This window comes from Biomphalaria glabrata, chromosome 18 (genome assembly GCF_947242115.1).
Source record: "Biomphalaria glabrata chromosome 18, xgBioGlab47.1, whole genome shotgun sequence".
NCBI classification, from domain to species: domain Eukaryota; kingdom Metazoa; phylum Mollusca; class Gastropoda; family Planorbidae; genus Biomphalaria; species Biomphalaria glabrata.
Window position 1 is genome coordinate 15,639,255 of NC_074728.1, and position 20,708 is coordinate 15,659,962.

General features: G+C 36.4%; 1 protein-coding gene across 4 annotated transcripts in view; it reads right to left on the reverse strand.

The window, feature by feature from the left end:
* Positions 1–20,708, reverse strand: part of LOC106079668 (polycystic kidney disease protein 1-like 1) — a 360,015-nt gene that overhangs the window by 310,659 nt on the left and 28,648 nt on the right. For all 4 annotated transcript variants that reach the window (XM_056017219.1, XM_056017218.1, XM_056017220.1 and 1 more), the window contains exons 8-12: positions 19,039–19,169; positions 14,112–14,204; positions 12,834–13,049; positions 8,750–8,898; positions 2,266–2,422 (exon numbers count right to left, since the gene is read on the reverse strand). In XM_056017219.1, the coding sequence (XP_055873194.1) occupies positions 2,266–2,422; positions 8,750–8,898; positions 12,834–13,049; positions 14,112–14,204; positions 19,039–19,169 (746 nt within the window). The remainder of the gene's footprint in view (positions 1–2,265; positions 2,423–8,749; positions 8,899–12,833; positions 13,050–14,111; positions 14,205–19,038; positions 19,170–20,708) is intronic.

Below are 20,708 nucleotides of genomic sequence, written 5' to 3' on the forward strand. Positions count from 1 at the left end.
TGGCGCACAAATTGCTGAGGAAAAGAGAACAGCGCTGGCAGAAGAAAAGAGTCACAGAAGAAAAGCAAGGCAAATGACACTAGTTCCAGCTGGAATAACCTGTCCAGGGTGGAGCCGAACATTCTGGGCTCACATAGGTCTCACCAGTCACATGAGGAGGCACAAAGCCCCAATGCAAAGCCCTCAAGCCCCTGGATGACAAAAGTGGTCATCATCGAACCACGATGGACGAATTACATAATAATATATACCAATCATCTCGTGCTTCTTTCATTTTTAATAGATATGGATGTATCAGCTTCACAGGTAAGCCCATTTGTTATTTTCGTGGCGAAAGAAAAAAACTTGAAAGGAACATTAGCTATAAATTAGATATAAATCCAATCCACTAGATTAGTAATACACAAACTAAGGTCCGCGGGTAATGTCCGGCTTTTTTTAAATAAAAGTGTATCTGATGTTCATCCCGTGAAGTTGGAGGGTACTTGACATGTAAATACGTTTATTTTCAATCTTGGGACGGGTGTTTTTGTTATTGCATTGTTGTATAACAGTGATTAGAAGATCAGTGGTACCACTATGATGTGTGTTATTGAAATGAATAGAAACGGGCTACTAACTAAATTTCGAATGTCTCTAAGGTAGTCTTGGATTCGAAGATCATTTGACACCTTGAGAATATTATTACATAAATGACTCCTCTACTATTACGCTTAAATTTACCACTGATCTTGACGATCATTTTAGAACAAATGATGGTGGATGAAGTGAGCACATGTTTTTGCAGGCCTGACAGTTACGTCGCTAACGAGGCCAAGTGCCAATGAATTCAAAAAGGATATAATGAAGTAAAACTGTTCCAAATTTCAAGCTGCTATCTGTGATGGTTACAAAGTTATGACGAGATAACGACATACGAACACATTTTTTGTACATTTTCTATAGTCCAATTTCATACACATAAAAATGTTCTAACGTCTCTATTCGACACAGAAAGATAATCTTGGTGTCATTTGTTACAACATGATTAGAAATTTGGCGCCAAAAGTTGTTTCATCAAAAGGGTAAAGTTTCATTTTAGTTACAATGTCGCGACTAGTAAAAACAAGACTACGATTTACAGTGTAACGAAAAGAATCACCGAATACTCTAGGCAGCTTTAGAAAGAGGTCGGTTTTAGTTTCTGGAGTAGATAATAGCTCAGCGACTTTCGACGGTTCCCCTAATTACGTATTAAACGACTTATTCGACATCATTCATCAACGTCGAGTATTTTCTACATTGTTGGCCTGTTTTATATGATTTGGTTTTTTGAGGGTTACTCCTCTAAGACACATCGCGAAGGCGCCTAACAACTGGCGACCCCGAATTGGTTACTGGTAGATGGTACAGAAGTTTTTTAGAAGCCATCAGCCATGCACAAGTATAGGCAGAATTGAAAGTCATCGCCCTAGACTGCAGCTAGATTTCTGATTTTGTAGCCACTTCGGCGAAGTCAGAGGGCTTTCAACTGGTAGAAGGTAACGAGAGAAACTTTTTGTTGACATTCAGACGTAGGAGCATCTTACAGTGAAGCAGTTCTGATTTAGGTGTGAAACAGCTTCCCACAGTTTTGTGTTGAAAGGAGGAGTACCGTCCTGTAGAAGCTGTTTCGAAGAAATCTCGCCTGCCCGGCATCCCTTTGGCTGCGAAGAAAGTATTTTGAAGGTCATCCTCTGCAAAGCCAAGATCTACCGTTGAACTTTGACGAAGATGTCATCCTGTTACTTATGGTACACGAGTACAGTATTGTGATACTGCTGCACTGATCAAGGAGCGGCTGAATCTTTGCTATTCGCTACACAGCTGTTAGTTTGCCACTGCACTGTTTAACTTTGTCGTTGTACTTGTCAGTGGACTGTTACCAGTTTCGTCTTGTACCGGAGATTACCTTGGATAATTTCGGAACCAGCACCCGGAGCCAGAGGCCACATCACTGAGAACCAGAGCCAGTTGAAACATCAACGATGAACCGGAGCCGTTGCAGACCAGTGTATGACTTTATATGTCAAATTTGTATGAGTGTATGAGTGTACGAGTGTACATGTCAGATTATGAGTAGGTTTGTAATCATTTTTTTTTTAAACTGTATATAGAAACAAATATTAGGATATTAAAATGAGTCACTTATCTGTCCATTATCACGGGTAACCCGTGACTCGTGAAAAGATTTTAACTGGCCGATGAAATTGTGACTTATTTAACATTGGCTTGATCATTACTTACGCAATCAGAGACCTTGAGCTTTTTGTCATTGTTAACATATGCAGTAGCACACAATGCATATAGTCCCATAGGCAAGGCACTCACTGGGACAATCTCTTTCTTTTCATCTTGATTGCTGATAGCTATCAGTCCAACCTTTTCTAAAATTGTGTGGATACTATAGAAATAAATAGACAGACAAATGAATGCAATGCTAATTTCATCACTGTGCCTATCTTAATGCTGAAAAGAAAATGTTATCACACAAACTTTTGCCAATGAACCTGGAATATTAAAGCTATGGTCTTGTTTGATTGTTTAAAGTAATAACATTTGATGTTATTCTTCATTTGAAAGCAAACTTGATTTAGACCTTTTATCAAGAATACTAAATGTAATAATGTAAGTACAACAAACAATTTCAAAGAATCTTGTAGGCGTTTTATTATGGGAAAAATTAATATACTTTTGATTAAAAGACCAATATTACATTGATCTTTTTGACCTATAGGAGAAATCAACTTTTAAATATCCTTTCTATTGGGATATTTTTTTTCGATCTAAAAGCGGCAGACCGACAGACAAAGCTTATAACGACTTGTCATCGTAAGAAGGTCTACGCCATAAATCACATATTTTAAAATTATTCAATGTTCATTCATTAGATATTAGATATATAAAAAAAATAAAGAATAGCTTTTGAATTGTTAAGTATACCTAATGTTCTAATTCTTTACATTGTTTTATTTCATTAAAATGTTTCTTTGCGTGCAAGTAAAAGAATGAACTTTAAAAGCGTTAAATGAATTAAAATTATTCAAAATTTCAAGCTACTATCAATCATGGTTACAAAGTTAGTCAGAGTTCATGATACACTCATTCATTTTTCGATCACTGTTTTTCCAAAAATTCCGTGTAGACCAGTTTCATACACATAAAAACGCCGTAGCTTCTTCTCGCCTACATGAAAGATAATCTTTGTGTCTTTGTAATCCTTGAATCAAGTACTACATAACTCGACAATTATAGTATTTTGAAAATTTGCTTAAGTTCCCAAGTAGATGTAGCCTATACTTCTCTATCATGATCTAGAAGATTGTATTTAATATAGTTTTGAGTTTCTATTTATAGATCAAGCCCTATCTTTCTAATTAATTGGCTGTTCACTAATTCTTCCACTTGCCTAGGACGATAAAATATGAACAATTAACTTGATAGCTCTTACCTAGGATCTAAGACAAGACATGATAGAAATAATAGCAGTGAAATTTACTATATACATTCTTTATTCGCAATTTCGACCCAACAATAAAAAAAAACGACTTTTTGAAAAGCACTTTACTTTTTGTGCGTAATGTATATGACACTTGGATAGCTCAGTCGGTAGAGCAACACATTTTAAATCTAAGGGTCAGCTGTTTAATCGGGTAATGCTTTTAAAAATATTTTGTAAAATTTTTTTCGCACAATTTAAGTTTAAGAATTCAATCTACATAAAAGTTAAAATGGAATTTATAACCTCAAAATGATTTTAATGGTGTTTGAAGCATCAGTGAGCCTTTCAAATATTGTGATAAAAAGCAGAAAAGTCGAAGAATGCTCACATACATCATAACATGTGACTAGGCACTGCGTTAAGTAAAGTATTCACTAAATCTAAACGTCGCATCAATACACAAACACTTATAGCGTAAACGTGTGGATCTGTGCTGTTTTCTTCTTATTAATTAGTAGTGATTTTTCTTCCTCACGATTTATTCATTATATTAGCCACTCCTTTAAGAAATGTGGTACTGAGGCTTCTTCGTCTCATGAAATCTGAAATAGGAACACAAGTCTATTCCAGACCCATAAAATATCCCTCAATTGATGACTGGAATGCACTAAGTTCATCAAATGGTCAATAGTTTACTCATGTCAGATGAATACATGGGCGGAGCCAAGCACTATTTCCGGTATTGAAAGCCAACAAAATGCATATTCTGAGGTATCTACAGTGAATTATCCTGCTATAAAAAAGTTTTATTTCAAAAACCTTATGTGCTATTTTTGTTCGTTCGGTGCATTGGGCGGCAATCTGCTTCCACAAAAATCTGTCATTGGCAATGTCTGAAGCCTCTTCCCACCTGCTCTGAGGACCTCGATGAAAATGTGGCACCAATTTGTACTAGATGTCCCTGTTTGCGCTTTCCTCGTAATGGCCTCCATGTCATCGCAACTCTTACTATGCGTAATTCATTTTGTTTGAGAACATGTCCCGCAAACCTCATTCGACGCTGTTTCACAACCTTACTAAGGGGTCGACTCCCAATTCGGCATAGGATTTCCTTGATTGAGACCCGATCTCTATAACTGACTCCTAAAATCCGTCTTAGCCATCTTTGTTGAGACACATTTAGTCTTTTTCATTTTCGGCAGATGATTATTCACTGCACTTTATTAATGGAGCCCAGCCACTGGTAGAAGTTTGTAACCTCTCTTGGCTACGTTTTTGGAATTAGGTGACTGTAGTTTGCTTCAGATTTTATATCGAAAAGGGAAGTTTTATCGTCAAAATCATTTTTTTTTGGGGGGGGGGGGTTTAAACTAAAAAATCAGTGTAGTTTTTTTTAAATTCAAAACCCCATTAGCAACGCTCATGGTGACTATAGTTTGCGTTAGAATAAAATTGAAGACAGAGGTTTTCAACCTCAAAACTGTCTGTATGGGGGTATTTAAACTAGAAACCATCAAGAAGGGTTTTGAATTAATAAAACTATTAATATATTTATAATAATAAAAATATACTAATTGAAAATAAAGCCCTTTGGACAAGGGGGTTTAAACTCAAAACGCCCCTTGGCTTGACTACGCTCATAGAATTTTGAGTGTGTAATATGCCTTTTTTTTATATTGAAGAGGTCTTTTTTAGCTTCAAACCCCGCTGGAGGGAGGTTTAAACTCAAAAACCCTTTGGCTACGTTCATAGAATTTTTAGTGTGTAATTTGCTTTTTCATTTGAATTGGTGATTTTTAGCTCTAAACCCCGTGGAGGGGGGTTTTAAAAGTAAAAACCCTCTTGGCTAGGCTCGTAGAATCTGGTAACTGATGTATCCGGAGGATATTCCAGCTACCCGTCGCCTCAGCGTGGCCCTCCGGTGGAAACATCCAGAGGTGGATCTGGACAGGCTAAGAACGAGTAGCGAACCAGGCCTTCTAGCAGGTCTCCCTGGGTGAGCTTTTGTTTTTTTTTATCTCACTCGGGGTGGGGATGGAACAAGTAACCTGCAACCCAGTCCAAAAAGTCCGCCACGCCGTTCCACAAAGGGGGTCGTCATCAGTTTCGGATTGCTGGATTGGCGGCCCTTGCACGGAACAGTGGCGGTTACATTATAGGAATATGAGACAAGCTCCCCGCAGTTAGCGCTGTCTCTGACACTTATAGCGGGTGACTTAAGATTCGGGGAAGGTGCGCTGTGTACACGGCACGGCCCGGTTTTCCCATTCAGTCAACCGATGTGGCCGCCTACCATTGGGTGCCCTCAGACAGGACAGGGGTGAAGAGCCCCATGTCCAGGCCTGGTGGTTGGATAAAAGCCTTTCTAACCATCAACGGGATAATGGCGCCTCCGGCGCCGATTCCCTACTGGACTTCATCGAAGGTAACTGATGTATGGATAGTCTTATATTGAAGAGGGGTTTTATTGTAAATTTCATAGGAGGTTGTAAAATCAAAATCTTCCTTAGCTATGCTCTTAGAATTCGGGGAACATTGTTTGCGTTCTTTTTTGTTTTTGTTTTAAACAAGAGGGGGATTTGACTGCAAAACCCCTGGTAGGGGGTTTTAAACTCTAGACCAACTAGGTTGCGCTGGGGCAAGTGATGGTTTAGTATTAAAATCTCACCTAAAATAAACAGAATCAAAGCAAAAAAAAGTCACTAAATTCGGATTTCCCCCCCCCCCCCCCCCGATTTCATTTCGGGGAGGGGGTTCCCCCTGGCTAGCCCATGGATGAATATATGAACATTTCTCACCAGGCCACTGCAGATGCTGCTGTTCTAAAACTGTTAAAGAGTCAAATTATGATAGGTCGCCAAACAGGAGAGCAGACACAAGAAATACGAGCAGATTCCGGATTTAAAGAAGAGCTTAGTGAAAGCAATAGTCATCTTGGGCGCGATAGATGTCTAATATTAAATATATTGGATTTTTGACATATCGGCACAATTTAGGCCATGTAATGCCTAAAACCCATCAAGGGTTACTTCCCCTTTATATGTCAAGTGCTAAAAGTTACACAACTGAGGTATTAAAAATAAGGTCAATTTTCAACTCAAATGATACTCACACATGTTCGAGTATCTTGGTAAGAACAATTAACTTCTAGTAGATTTCTATAGTAAATTATTTGAGATAAATCTTATCCCAACACTAAAAGCATCATATGTGAAAATGAGAATAACATCACAATTAGCTCGACAGAGTATCGATAGGAAAATAATTAGTGACAATGGACCTCAATTTGCTAGCGAAGAATATCAAATTCTCTAAACGCTAGGGTAAAAGGCACATTACGGCAAGTACCATATATCCACAGTCTAATGGCAGGGCAGAACGAGCCATATAGACAGTTAAACACCTTTTTAATAAAGCTAGAACATTTTCAAGACCCATATATTTTTTTCTTGCAGTTCCGAAATGCTCTCGCCCCTTAGACCTTGACCTGCGTGGGGAAGAACAAATCTTTCAAGAAAAGAAGCCTATATCAGATCTCAAAATCCCAGACAAAAAAAGTCATCATATAAATATGAAAATAAAACGGCGAGACGCACCGAGCGACTAAAGATTCACCCTGGAAACAGATGCAATTGAAACCTGACAATTCGTGGGAACATCTCAGAAGCGAAGACAAAAGATTCTACTGGGTAAAGACTCCGGGCAACATAAAGGAAGTATAAGATAATTTAAAAAAAGACATTTTTCGAATCAATGGTTATGAAAGACGTTCTTAAAATCGACAGTCATTGATATAAATGCTACAATTAGGATACATATTTGATATTAATTTGTGTAGTGATCTCAGGACCAAACGAGTAGATAGAATCAGTCAGGAAATTCGCCATGTTTAGAGACGCTAGGACAATAGAGACGCTTAGAGTAGAAGACTCAACCACCATTTCCCCTATAAATAAACTTTTTAAAGGTTTACTAAAGCGTTACCCAGTTCCTTAAAGAATTTTTGAAAATCCGAGCAGTTGTGGGGACTCGCATGTTATAAATCTTGAATGGAGCCCAACACTACCCAAGCAGAAAGCGGTACATCAAACATGCAACATGAAGAACCTACGACTACCAATCTGCAATCAGTGGTAACTCGATATGGCAGATAAGTTGGATTACCACTACGTTACCCTGATGCAGATATTTAGATACATATTGTAATGTTATGTCTCTATATGTAGACCAAAACTTCTTGGCTTTTATTACGTTATGTCGTTAGTAGTAGGGCTTCAAATATCTGTCGTGCTGAACATCAATGAACTAATTTAACTTGTTTCTAGTGAGACAGTATTAGGACTTCAAATGTCTGTCGTGCTGAACATCAATGAACTAATTTAACTTGTTTCTAGTGAGACAGTATTAGGACTTCAAATGTCTGTCGTGCTGAACATCAATGAACTAATTTAACTTGTTTCTAGTGAGACAGTATTAGGACTTCAAATGTCTGTCGTGCTGAACATCCATGAACTAATTTAACTTGTTTCTAGTGAGACAGTATTAGGACTTCAAATGTCTGTCGTGCTGAACATCAATGAACTAATTTAACTTGTTTCTAGTGAGACAGTATTAGGACTTCAAATGTCTGTCGTGCTGAACATCCATGAACTAATTTAACTTGTTTCTAGTGAGACGGTATTAGGACTTCAAATGTCTGTCGTGCTGAACATCCATGAACTAATTTAACTTGTTTCTAGTGAGACAGTATTAGGACTTCAAATATCTGTCGTGCTGAACATCCGTGAACTAATTTAACTTGTTTCTAGTGAGACAGGAAATGTTTAGTCCATTAATGCCGGAAAGTGTGTATGTGTGTTTGTCCGGGGGACTGTTAATGCTAGTGTGTATGACTGTGTATGACCTTTATTGTTAGTCATTGGTTAAGTGAACTGCTAAGAAAGTGCGTTACATACGATGTGTAGAAGTGGATCAATGAAAAATAGAGTGCTGAACGAGAGAGAGAGAGAGAGCGAGAGAGAGAGAGAGAGAGAGAGAGAGAGAGAGCGTGGAATGATTGCAATGGAATGTCTCCACTAGAGACGCTAGAGTCCTTACGTTGTTTTCTTGGTGTGTGGCTACATTTCTAATACAACTAGCTTCAGCAGTTCGGCACCATGCTGTTCTAACGACCACATTGGTTTGAATCAATAGAAAGACTTAGAAAAATAGTTTAGAGAATGGAACAATTTTAAAAGAAGACATTTAATACGTAAACGTATCTTATTAGAGATCAATTTCTTACAGTACCTCAAAGGAATCAAGCTTTTTTGTACAATGCATTTTAATTGTAGGCTCTCTGTCTCTGTAGATAACAGTATTTTGTAATAGTTCCATTCGACCTTGACACTTTGACAGGTGGAACTAGCTGTAAAATTCAATTCAAATTCAGCGAAATCCTGAAACAGAACCGTGTGAATTTTATTGATTCAATTGTGTGACATGTTATGGCTGTCGCCATTCACTCAATTGTGTGACATGTTATGGCTGTCACCATTCACTCAATGGGCTATGATGCGCGTGTGCGTTTCGTTTCTTTGCTTTAAAACTAGAATAAAAAATTGGGCCGGAAGTACCTTTTTCCTTATATATCTTTTGCATTTTTCAGTTCTCATTTTAAATTAAACTGACATTATTAAGCTGTAAATTTAAGTGTACCTGATAGAAAAATAAATTCTGCACAAAAAATAGGAGTAGTTGGGATCAAACCCGATAGAGGCTATGAAAAGAAAAGACCTGAAACAAGCGCGTGAAACTACACATTTACAGTACATTATTTGATGAGTCTTTTACCCAAGATCTGTGTATTTTTTTAGGACTAGCTTACTTCATGTACCCGGCATTTTCCGATACACAATTTCACACAAAAATAATTGTAGAAATAAAAATTGTGATTTTAAGACTTTCAATGATTTTTTAAAAAGGTGTTTTTTAAAAGGTGTTACTGTGATCAATTGTGAATATTCGTTTGGTATGAATCCTATTTTGTGTCTGTTTTAATTTCTTAATGTTTTTTTGAGTAATGGGGTCGTGTTTTCTCCTGATATTTATACCTGGTTATCAGCAGATATTGGTCCAAAATAATGCTTAGCTTATAAATATCAAAAAATCGCATGTAAATATATGAATGAACTTGTTTTAGATGAAGTCCATTAATAATAGTTGCTTTGAAAAATTGATCTCATACATGTCATGGACCTTGTGATAATAGTCATAGATCTATAAAATCTATCTGTAATCTATATAATCATAAATATTCACGTTGAATTCGAATCGTAACTATAGAATCCGTAGAGATCTACTTCTAGAATATATATCTAGGTTATAAATATAGTAGAAACAGAATCTAAGGTAATCAGAATTTATTATAACTCTAGGCAGTCTAGATCTTGAGTCTTAGTCTTAGTCTTGAATTAAGACTAGATTAAAGGCTATTATTCTATAAAAATCTATATATACGCTGCCTTCATTGACCTCACCAAGGCTTTCAACTCGTTCAATGGTTAATGGAGGATTCTGGCCAGGCTCGGGTGCCCAACTACACTCCTATCCAATCTCAAGTAGTTTCATGTGCGTAAAAAAGGCCAGATTAGACACATGGTGGCCTGTCATCATTTTCCAATAGAAAACGGCGTGAAGCAGGTCTGTGAACTTGCTCCTACTCTACGTCTACTATCTCATACAAAATATAACAATAAATGGTCCTAAGAGAGCTCCTCTATGCTAGCCCAAAATGAACATGATCTCCAGATCGCGGTCAACGAATTTGCATAAGCTGCCCCCTTTTTCTGTTTATCTATAAACCTTGGAAAAGCAGAAGTAATGTTCCAGAAGTGACCCAATAAAACCTACTCAGCCCCAAAGATCACTGTAAATGGACGTCCCCTTAACGTGGTAGACCACTTCACACATCTAGGAAGCTTAGTATCGAATGACACCTCGCTTTCAAGGAAGTTGATAACCGTCTGGCCAGGGCCAGTAGTGCTTTTGGACGGCTCCAGGAGTGAGTTGGCTCCGCATGCCTTCAAAAAAAAGTGTTTACCAAGCAGTGGTTCTCTCAACCCTTCTATATGGCTCTGAGACATGGGTATTATACAACTAAGTCTACTTGAACGTTTTCACCAAAGATGCTTTAGCTCCATCATAAACATACGGAGGCCAAACAGCACTACAAACAGCGATGTCCTTGCGAACGCCGGGATGGACAGTATAGAGGGACTTCTTATGGTCCGACAGTTACGCTGGGCAGGGCACGTATCCCGTATGGGAGACGAACGTATGCCAAAGGCAGTCTTTTTTGGTGAGCTAAAAGGTGGTCGACGTAACAGAGGTGCCCCACGGTCTTGGCGTTGAAAAGTAGATCTATAAGTATAAGTATATTTAATTGTCACACGTTCAACTTGTTGATTGAAGTGCTAATTTGTTAATGGTGCTGGGAAGTGCTAAAGTTGTAGACTCTTTCTTGAGATGTCATATGTTACAAGAAGTTACAAGAAGCTACTGTGGCATGCCGGGGATTCTATGTAGATCTCCAGATCTAAATACTATCTTAGAGATTCAATAAATGAAGATCCTGAGAGGGTGCAAAAGATCCATGTTAATATATATGTCAAACATTGTGACTATAAAAATGTACTCAACCTCTTCTAATTCTTGTATTAAAAATTACTTCAGTAAGTAATGAGTAAACAAATTTTATACCCAAACTTTATACATAATAATTATAAGGCTTGTCTTTGAGTCCGGAGATTTATGAAGAGTGCAGTCAATCATGTGGCTTCGCAGTCCCATGTACGACCTACATATTTTGTTACAGCCAGCGCAGACATAACTGTTGTCCGCAGCTGGTCGATAAAGTTGTTTGTCTTTTTTTTCGCCGTCTACGTCTGTCATCGGCAGAGGATTTTTTTATTATTTTTTTTTTTTTTGGGGGGGGGGGGGGGGGTCTCAAATGTGTATCCACGGGATTAATTTCTTCAATTCTTCTGGATAGAGTGCAGAGTTTATTTGTGAGTTAGTTATCCCACTCTTGGTCAGTGTGTCAGCCTTCTCATCTCCTTCTAGTTGTAATTGAGCTGGTATCCATTGAATAACAATTTTTTTGCTGTTGTAGTTGAGCTTTGTAAGTGCTGTTCTGAGGTTTTTAATATAAGAGGAATCAGAGTTTTGCAAGCTTTGGAGGGTTGTTTTTACATCGGTTAGAAAGACAATCTGAGTGTGTCTGGCAGTGAACCATGTAAGTGTTAATCACCATTATTACTAAATGGAATACTAGTATATATACTAGCCATCAAGAATGAATGGTTGAAAATCAATAATACAAAACAATGTGATCTATCAGGGGAGAGAACCATTAAATTTATCTCAGACTGAGTTACGACACCTAGTTGGCAGAAAATCCACTAACGCCACCTCATAGCTTAGAACTAACAGAAGGAAATGTAAGTGGATATTGCAGAAAATGGAGTCGACAGATCGAAATCTATGTACATGCGACAGGAGGCTACGGAAACCCAAAAGTCAGTTCTAAGACCAATGACGACATTGCCACCTTTCTTGCATCATTCACAACCAATCAGTAACCTCTTCCCACTGCCACCATACTAACACACATACGTACTCCATAACACAGATGTTATTTGAGACGCATAAAAATGGCTGACAATCTTCGAGGAAGTAGTAGCATTCAGAAACTAAAACCTCTCTCTCTTCTCAAATAAATGCTCTCATTCTCATGCGCCCACCTAATACGGCCTACCTCGATCCCCCTTGATAGGTTAGCCAAGCCAAGTCCAAGTGTGCTTAGCCTTTCGGCCATACATTCCACATGTTTATCAAATTGTGAGGTTATCGACATTTAAAAATGAAATAATAATATAAAAAATTCTTTTAAAATTTTAAGCTTTTCATTCGTTAAGAATTATTATCGACTCTTTCCACGACTTTTCGCCAAGAAAATAAACCAATGAACCATTAAATCTTTTTAATCAGTAGCGTTATATTAGCATACAATTTGCCACTCAAAGTTCTACAGTCCCATGATCCACCAAGTCCCAACCACACCTCAATATACCATCGCCTCCACTGACAAATGGCCAACTTGAATTAGAGGACACATGGTTCGTGCCCTGGTCAGGACTGTCCCTTATTTTGATATATTTAATTTACCATGTTCATTCATAGCCCTAGTGTTGGCTTAATCTATGGATGCATTATTTATTGTTGCAGCACTTAGCATCACATCTGTGTTTATAATCGGACTTGAACTCATACCTGCCCGTACCAACTCTAGTGTGCTATGTCATTCAAAAGTGAATTGTAAATATTTACTCACTGCCATGTAAAACGTGTGAACACCTAGTCCGTTACTTCCATTCATTATATGCGCATTTTTCAAACAGAACAGTAAGGAAACATCTGTCATAGTGGAATCTAAAAGTAACATTTTGTCCGTGTACTCTGGTGATGCTGGAGTGGCCTTGATGGTGTTGACACGTGCGCCAGTGATAAAAATAGAAAACTCTATATAGAAGCTGTACTCTACTGTTGGCTGAAATACAAGTCAAAGAGACAATATTAAAAAGAGTTCATGGCCCACGTAAAGCTTGGACAACTTTGAAACTCATTATTATTAAATTACAGATCCACGTACTTTCTAAACAACAGTTTTTAACGAATCATTCAAATGCATTTCTTATGCATAGACTGGTATTAGGGTCTATTTTAATGTTAAATTTTGTTAAATCTCTTCTTTCCTTGAGCTCACATCCTAGAAGTAGACCACTAGGCCCACTTAATATATCCTAATATTTCCTATAAATCTACTTTTACATAAAGCATAAAATGAATTATTAAGGTTGATCGGATTTCAGCGTGCCTGAAGCCTGAAGAGAAATAGTAGGTAATAGGCGATATTATGCCGCCCACGCCTGGTCCGGTTCTTTCTGTGGTCTTACCATAAACAATAGGCTCATAAACCTACCCTTAAAAGCTGTACCATCGCAAATTAATATTATGCTGAAAAAAAAAAGTTTTTACGGTTTCTTATTATTGCTGAAATAGAGGCGACGCCATATTGTTATGATGTTCTGGAGAGGCAGTAAAGAAAAAACTTTCACTGAACTATATATTGTTTAGGAATTTATTTTTTTTTAAATATTTCCCTGACTAAGCAGTGTAAGCACTATTATATTTTAGGATTAGGTAGGTCTAGGGTTAGGGTTAAAATTAGGGTTAGGTTTAGGGTTAGGTTTAGGGTTAGGTTTAGGGTTAGGTTTAGGGTTAGGTTTAAGATTAGGTTTAGGATTAGGTTTAGGGTTAGTTTTAGAATTAGGGTAAGGTTTAGGATTAGGTGTACAATTAGGTTTAGGCTTAAGCTTGGGTTTAGGGTTAGGTTTACAATTAGGTATAGGGTTAGGTTAAGGATTAGGTATAGAATTAGGTTTAGGCTTAGGATTAGAGTAATAAACGTGTACAAAGTATCTCTAATATAGTTTATTTTAATAAAGCTTTTAAAATTACACAGGGGCGTTTCAGTAATGAACAGCATAATTTAGATAATTACTAGATCAATTAGATGGAACGCAAAAAATTAAAATAAGAAAACATCTACCTCGAGTTTTTGTATGAAATCTTCATTTCCAGTTACACGTTGGGCATGTTGATGAAAGTCCACACTACAAATAGGGTTATCATTATAGACAATCTGTGTTCAAAGATAAAGGCATGTAAATGTCAATACACAAAAAGAGATTTAAAATGAGATGGGCACTAGCACTGCACATTTTCGCATTCATCTTTGCCTGACATCACAGCCCCTTCCAATTTCCCGCGCTTTTACACCAGTTAGCTCATTTCTTTTCTGCCTCAATAGAGAACAACATCGGACAGATAAGTTCGCTTAAGCCTATTTTTTTTGTTAATTGTCTTTTTGTGTGTGTGTATCTAAGAAGGCCTCGTTGTCCAAACGTCCTTTGTCTTACTTGGTACCGCAGGGTACATATGTGCATGTTTAATAAATTTTCTAATCAAGAATATTACTCTCGGATTTCACATGAGAATGTAAGTTCTACTGATAAACAATAAGGCTTTAACCCTTTTTGAAAAAAAAACCTATATGGTATCACAAATATTGTTAAATTTTGAGTTATTAAAAATTAATTACATTATTGATTCAAAATAATTCATGCAATCTACTCAATATAAGCGAGGTTTTTAAAAAAAAGTTTCTATCATATTTCACATGTTGCAGTTATAGAGAAGTTTGGTTTCACAACATTTAAAATTTCATTGTAGACTACTTCGAAAAGATAAACAAAACGGTTTTACAACTGTAATGTAGTATATAAAATTAACCTTTAAATTTGTGTTTCAAAAGCATTTCTACATAAATTTATTCCTTATATCTGCGAGTTTAGACGTCCTGACGTACTTTATAATCCCCTTCAATTAACAAATCGGGTAAACCCGTTATAATTGTACTTTATTCGGTTCCCTGACATCTCATCATACGAGACATTTCATCATTGCAACATTTCATCACCATAACATTTCATCATTGCATAAAGTGCATTTTGCAAACATAAGTACATGTAGGTGTGATTAAGTAATTAACATACTGAGCATGTTAACCCTAACCCTAAATGATGAATTGCTATAATGATGAAATGTTGGAATGATGAAATGTTTCGTATGATGAGGTGTCTGGTCACCCTTTGTATCAAATTCATCTCGCGCTACTTTCATTTTATCCCTCTCTATTCGCGTTTAACAAATCGGGTAAATCCGTTTCCATTGTATTTTATATTTGATACTAGCCTGGCATTACCCGCGGCCTGCGGGTCTAAATTTGTGTTTTCTAATCTAGTGGATTGGATTTAGATGTATGTTAAACTTAGCTAATGTTCCTTTCAAGTTTTTTCTCTTTCGCTACAAAAATAAAATTAGTTTTGCGCAAATGGGTTTACCCGAAGCCTATACATACATATCTATTAAAAACGAAAAAAGCGATACATTAATAGTACAATTAAAACGGGTTTACCCGATTTGTTAAAGGAATGGGATTATAAAGTAAACAATTAAACGACATAATTTTTAGTAAACGAGTGTATTAAAAATGCTTTAGAAAACCAAATTTGAATGTTAATTAGATCAAAATATGAAATGAATGGACTATAATTAGTATTTTTTTATGTGTTAAAGTATAAAACTGTGCGAAGAGAAGTTATATCATATTAGAGTTTTAGACCTAGGCATGGAAGGATGTGTAACCATTTGGTAACCGTAATGTCTAATGAAAGAATGTGCATCGGGATATCTAAATTCGCAGATATAAATAACGAATTAATGTAAAAATGCTTTTGAAACACAAATTTGAAGGTTAATTTTATTAAATAATGAAATCAATAAACTATATTTTGTATTTTCATGTGTCAAAAAAACAACAACACTATAAGTGCAAAGTTTAGTTCTTAAAATTAGATCTAAATCTAAATCCTTTCGATCTTTTCTCGTGTCAACATTGTAAACATGGCCTAGATCCATAAAATACTATAACTGTAATAGAGTTGGTCTTTTTTTTTTGAGGGTCTTAAGTTTGTTTTAGGGCCACAATACATACACTACAGTCTAAGTTGGAATCCAAGGAACATTTCTGCCATGTTTTATCAAGATTAGTCAAGCGGTTTTTATTTCTATACGGGGACATACATAGGCCTACATACATACGCCAAACATTCTACTTTATAGTATTGATGGATGTAAACCCATTTTCGCTAAACTACTTCTATAGAACCAATCCACTAGAATAATAATACACAAACTAAGGCCCGCAAGCCCTGGAAATGTCCGGCTAGTTTATATATAAACAGACGCCTTCATATCATTGTAGACAACACTAACACCGGCGAAAGGCCGAACAATCAATAGAAGTTAGTCGACGCTGGTACTGAATATCAAACAAGTTTAATAACAATGAAGGAAACTGTCGAATGTCAGCTACGTTCATAAAATGCTAATCGTTTTCGCGACGTTTTAGCGCAAGATGATAATATATAACCCAACCCCGCAACCCTATGGAACATTTTGGCTAGGATGTGTTCATCCTCAATTCTGAAGGAGCTTCAGAAACACATACAACATGTTTAAAACCATGTCATGCCCATTAATCCTTCAAGAACTATCTATTCCTCTAGCATGCCAAACCTTAGTGGGATACTAGAGTTCAAAGTCAAGTGTTACTTACTTATAAATCAAATTTTAAAAACATTCTTATTCTAGAAACTAGCATGATAAAACCCCACTCCCACAAAAAAAAAAAGTTCTAAATACAATCTCTGACTATCCTTCGGCTTCTCAGTTCAATATCAAATATTTGAAGGATCTATGATGCTTTTTGGGCCATAATTTATCACAAACGTGCTTAGTTATTCCAATGGCAGTACTATTCTAAGAAATAACTAGGTGAAAGTTCACATTTTATATATAAAAAAAAATTACCCACCCCACGAAAAAAGTATTTAAAAAAAATAAAAAAACTTAAAACTAAGCCCTCATATTTACTTATGAAACATGTAAGACAAACAAACCATGAAGGATAAGATTCCTACCTGAGGGCCACTCTAGTGACCCCCCCCCAAGGTGTGTGAGGATGACATTCAATTGTATTCAACTTTGTTTTCTCTCAGCCTCAATTTGGTCACACTATTAGACTTTATTATCATGTTTTGGTTTCGTTTGGATGGCAATGTGTTCAATCATCGACCTCTACTATCCCATACAAAAACAAAGGAGATGGTCATAACGGAGCATCTTAATGCCAATGATTGCGCCCTGCTAGCAAACAATGAACATCATCTCCAGAACGCGGTCAACAAATTTGCATATGCTGCCGCCTGTTTTGGCCTATCTATAAACCTCAGGAAAACAGAAGTCATGTTCCAGAAGTCACCCAATAAAACCTCTTTGCCCCAAAGATGAGTATCAAATGACGCCTCGCTTTTAAGTTGATAACCGTCTGGCCAAGGCCAGTAATGCTTTTGGACGCCTGCCTACAAATATCAATGTCTTCCAAGCGGTGGTTCCTTCAACCCTTCTATATGGATCTGAGCATGGGTATTATACAGAAAGCAACTAAGACTACTTGAGCGCTTTCACCAAAGCCACTTGCGCTCCGGGATACACATTTGAGACCAAAAGAAAATCTACTGCCGAGGACAGACGCAGACGGCAAAAAGAATCTTCACAGACCACCGGCGGACAATGGTTATTGTTACGTGCAAATGTTAGTGTCAATGGGGAATGGTGCGAATGCGTATTGAAATGAGAAAAGAACCAAAAATGGAGGACTAGAAACTAAATAGTGTTTATAGTGTTCATGAAGATTGAATTGATAGTAAACTATGGCGTTGACGTTTTGTGTTGTATATTGTTAAAAGAGTCTCTTCATATAACAAAACGTAACAGTTATGCTTGCCCTGGTTGTGGCAAAATAAGTAGGTTACAGCTGGGGCTCTGTAGCCACGGGAAATATTGCATTCCTCATTAATCTTCGGATTCGAAGACAAGCCTTATTATTATTATTATTGAGAGCGCTTGAACTTGGCTTGGCTTGGCTACCTAGAAGGCGGCTCGAGGTTCGTCACCCGACTCGGGCAGAGTTGTGTTTACTGAGCGCCTAAAGGCAGCACTGAAAACCAACTCCTAGATACCCCCTTCCCCCCACTGGTCCACAAATGAGATTGGACCAAAAGCGCTCTGAGCATACTATAAGCATGAAAGTAGCGCTATATAAAAGCTATAATAATAATAATTATACATGGGATAGAACAATAATTACACAACAAACTTAAATCGCAAATCTAATTGACATACTCAGAGTCGACCCCCGACTGACCCTAGTTAAGAGATATTCAAGCCAAGTTCTTATTTTCGTTGGAAAAAAAAAGTAATATCGAAACGTAATGAAAATGAACACAGTGCTAGATCTTTCTTATCTTATCTTTTATAATACAGACGTTACTTTAAAAAAGAAGATGGTTACAAAGATAAAGAAGATTAAAAAAAGAAGATCTTTAATAAGGGAAATCAGATTATAGGGTGTGTATGTGTGTATCTCTTTAATGTTTTAAGTATATTCTCCTTTACATTTATTTCTTGTTTTATAAGCGGTGTACACTTGTATGAATTAAATAGAGCTTGCCGTTACACCAAAACGTTTCAAGCCACAACGAGTGATGACATTTTTTTATTTTTATTATTTCTGTACTAGTTTTATGAGATCTGAGTGTGACCGACAGTTTACACAAAACTAATAGAGCTTTTTCTTCACTTAAGGAGACCACTAAAAAAAAACAACAAAAATACGTTAGAACACAAACAAACAAAAAAAAAAACAATCTAAATTATCATTATTTATAAACATATAATAAAATAAATTTATATAATTAGACTTTGACATTCTAAGCCTAAACGTACTGAGTCAAAAATCATTTTTCTACCTGAGGACGTATTTACGAATGTATTAATCGTTAATAAGTTACCGAGTAAACAAAGTTTGGCTGGCTTCTAGGATTGTTCTGATAGTCACTGTCTAGGCGGAAAAGAAAATACAGTGTGACCCAGTCTCCACAGCTTGGTTGTTGTTGGTGGGTAATGAAATCAATGATACATTCTGAAAACAAACATTATGTGATAATATTATATGATATTACGTCATTGTTTGTTGTTTATGTTTTGAGCGAAAGCAAAGGATCGGACGGAAATAAAAAGATAGTTATATATGTCTACCTTGATAAAGACAGTCTCGTTATTATAATAAATTTTTTAATAACGTCTACAGTAATTTATTATTAATCTGTGACAACAGAACTTCAACATTGTTTGTAGTTTCTCAACTGATTTAATTCAGAGAAGAAGGGCCAACAGTAATATATAAACAATAACAACAAAGATCAAATTTGTTTAGTTCTATCTGATATTTTTAAAAACATTATTTACGAAATAAACAATGATACTAATCTAGGTCTACAGACAAAGTGATACAAATGGAACTTTAATACTAACACTTCTAACCCTTAATACTATATATCTGTTTATATTTTCAGGACCCATAAATCTTCTGTAATTTCTACATTGTTGGATCATTTTTTTATATCCTCTTTTCAGCTTGCAAACTTTTCTTGGAAACTGTAACCTAGATGGATGGACATGATTCTCGGAAAAGGCTTTAACTATTTTCCGATAAATTTGACAGTTTATGTATATCTTTGGGTAAGAATTACTAGGTAAATAGCCAAACTTTGGCGTTATAATGTTTTGAAATATAATAAATAATAATTAAATTTGGTCTGTAGGTCTAGACTCTAGGATGTACATACGTCAGGGTGTATTACTGCGTGACTTCATTAAATAGTGAAAGAAAGAAATAGACGTGCAGAAGCATTTGCGCACAGTCTTTTAATTTAAGTAAAAGAAAAACCATAAAGATCGAACATTGACACAGATCTCAAAAATGATTCCTAGATTAAAGAATATCTATGGCAAAAGAATTACTAATTGGCCGGCCCTGCAAAATAGTGGAGTATGCTACGCCAGGACTTTTTCGTATATGTTGCAATTTCAGGAGATTTCCAGGAGCTCCTGGTAAATCAGGAGGCCGCGGAAAATCTGTTATAAGTTATAAAATGGTTAAATTTAATAATTTACACCTAGGATTAGCATGGGGCCTATGAAAGTGCTGGGTCCACTGCAGTCGCATAGGTTGCAGAGGCCTAAGTCCGGCCCTGCAAAATAGCGGCGCATGCTACGCCGTGGGTCTACTAGTAATCTTTATTATCCGTAAGGAAATTTGTCTTACAATTTGTGCATCACACCAAACAAAACAAGATAACTGTAGAAAACCAAAATATACATTCACACCAGACTCACTTAAAATTTACATGTGAAAAGTTAATATCAGATGGTTAAATTTTATCTAGTTATTTGATTTTTTGGGGAACAAAAGAGTTTTTGTGTCTGTTTGTCTTTGCTATCGGTGACTTGTATCTCTTTAGGGTATTCACAAAATACATAGTAATGGAGTTTCATGGTCAATAACACTGATAAGAATATTACTGATAATGCTATCATTACTGATAATACTAATAATACATGAAGCAATGTAAATTGAATGGATGTTCTTTAGAAGCATTACCTGTTACTACGTAACATG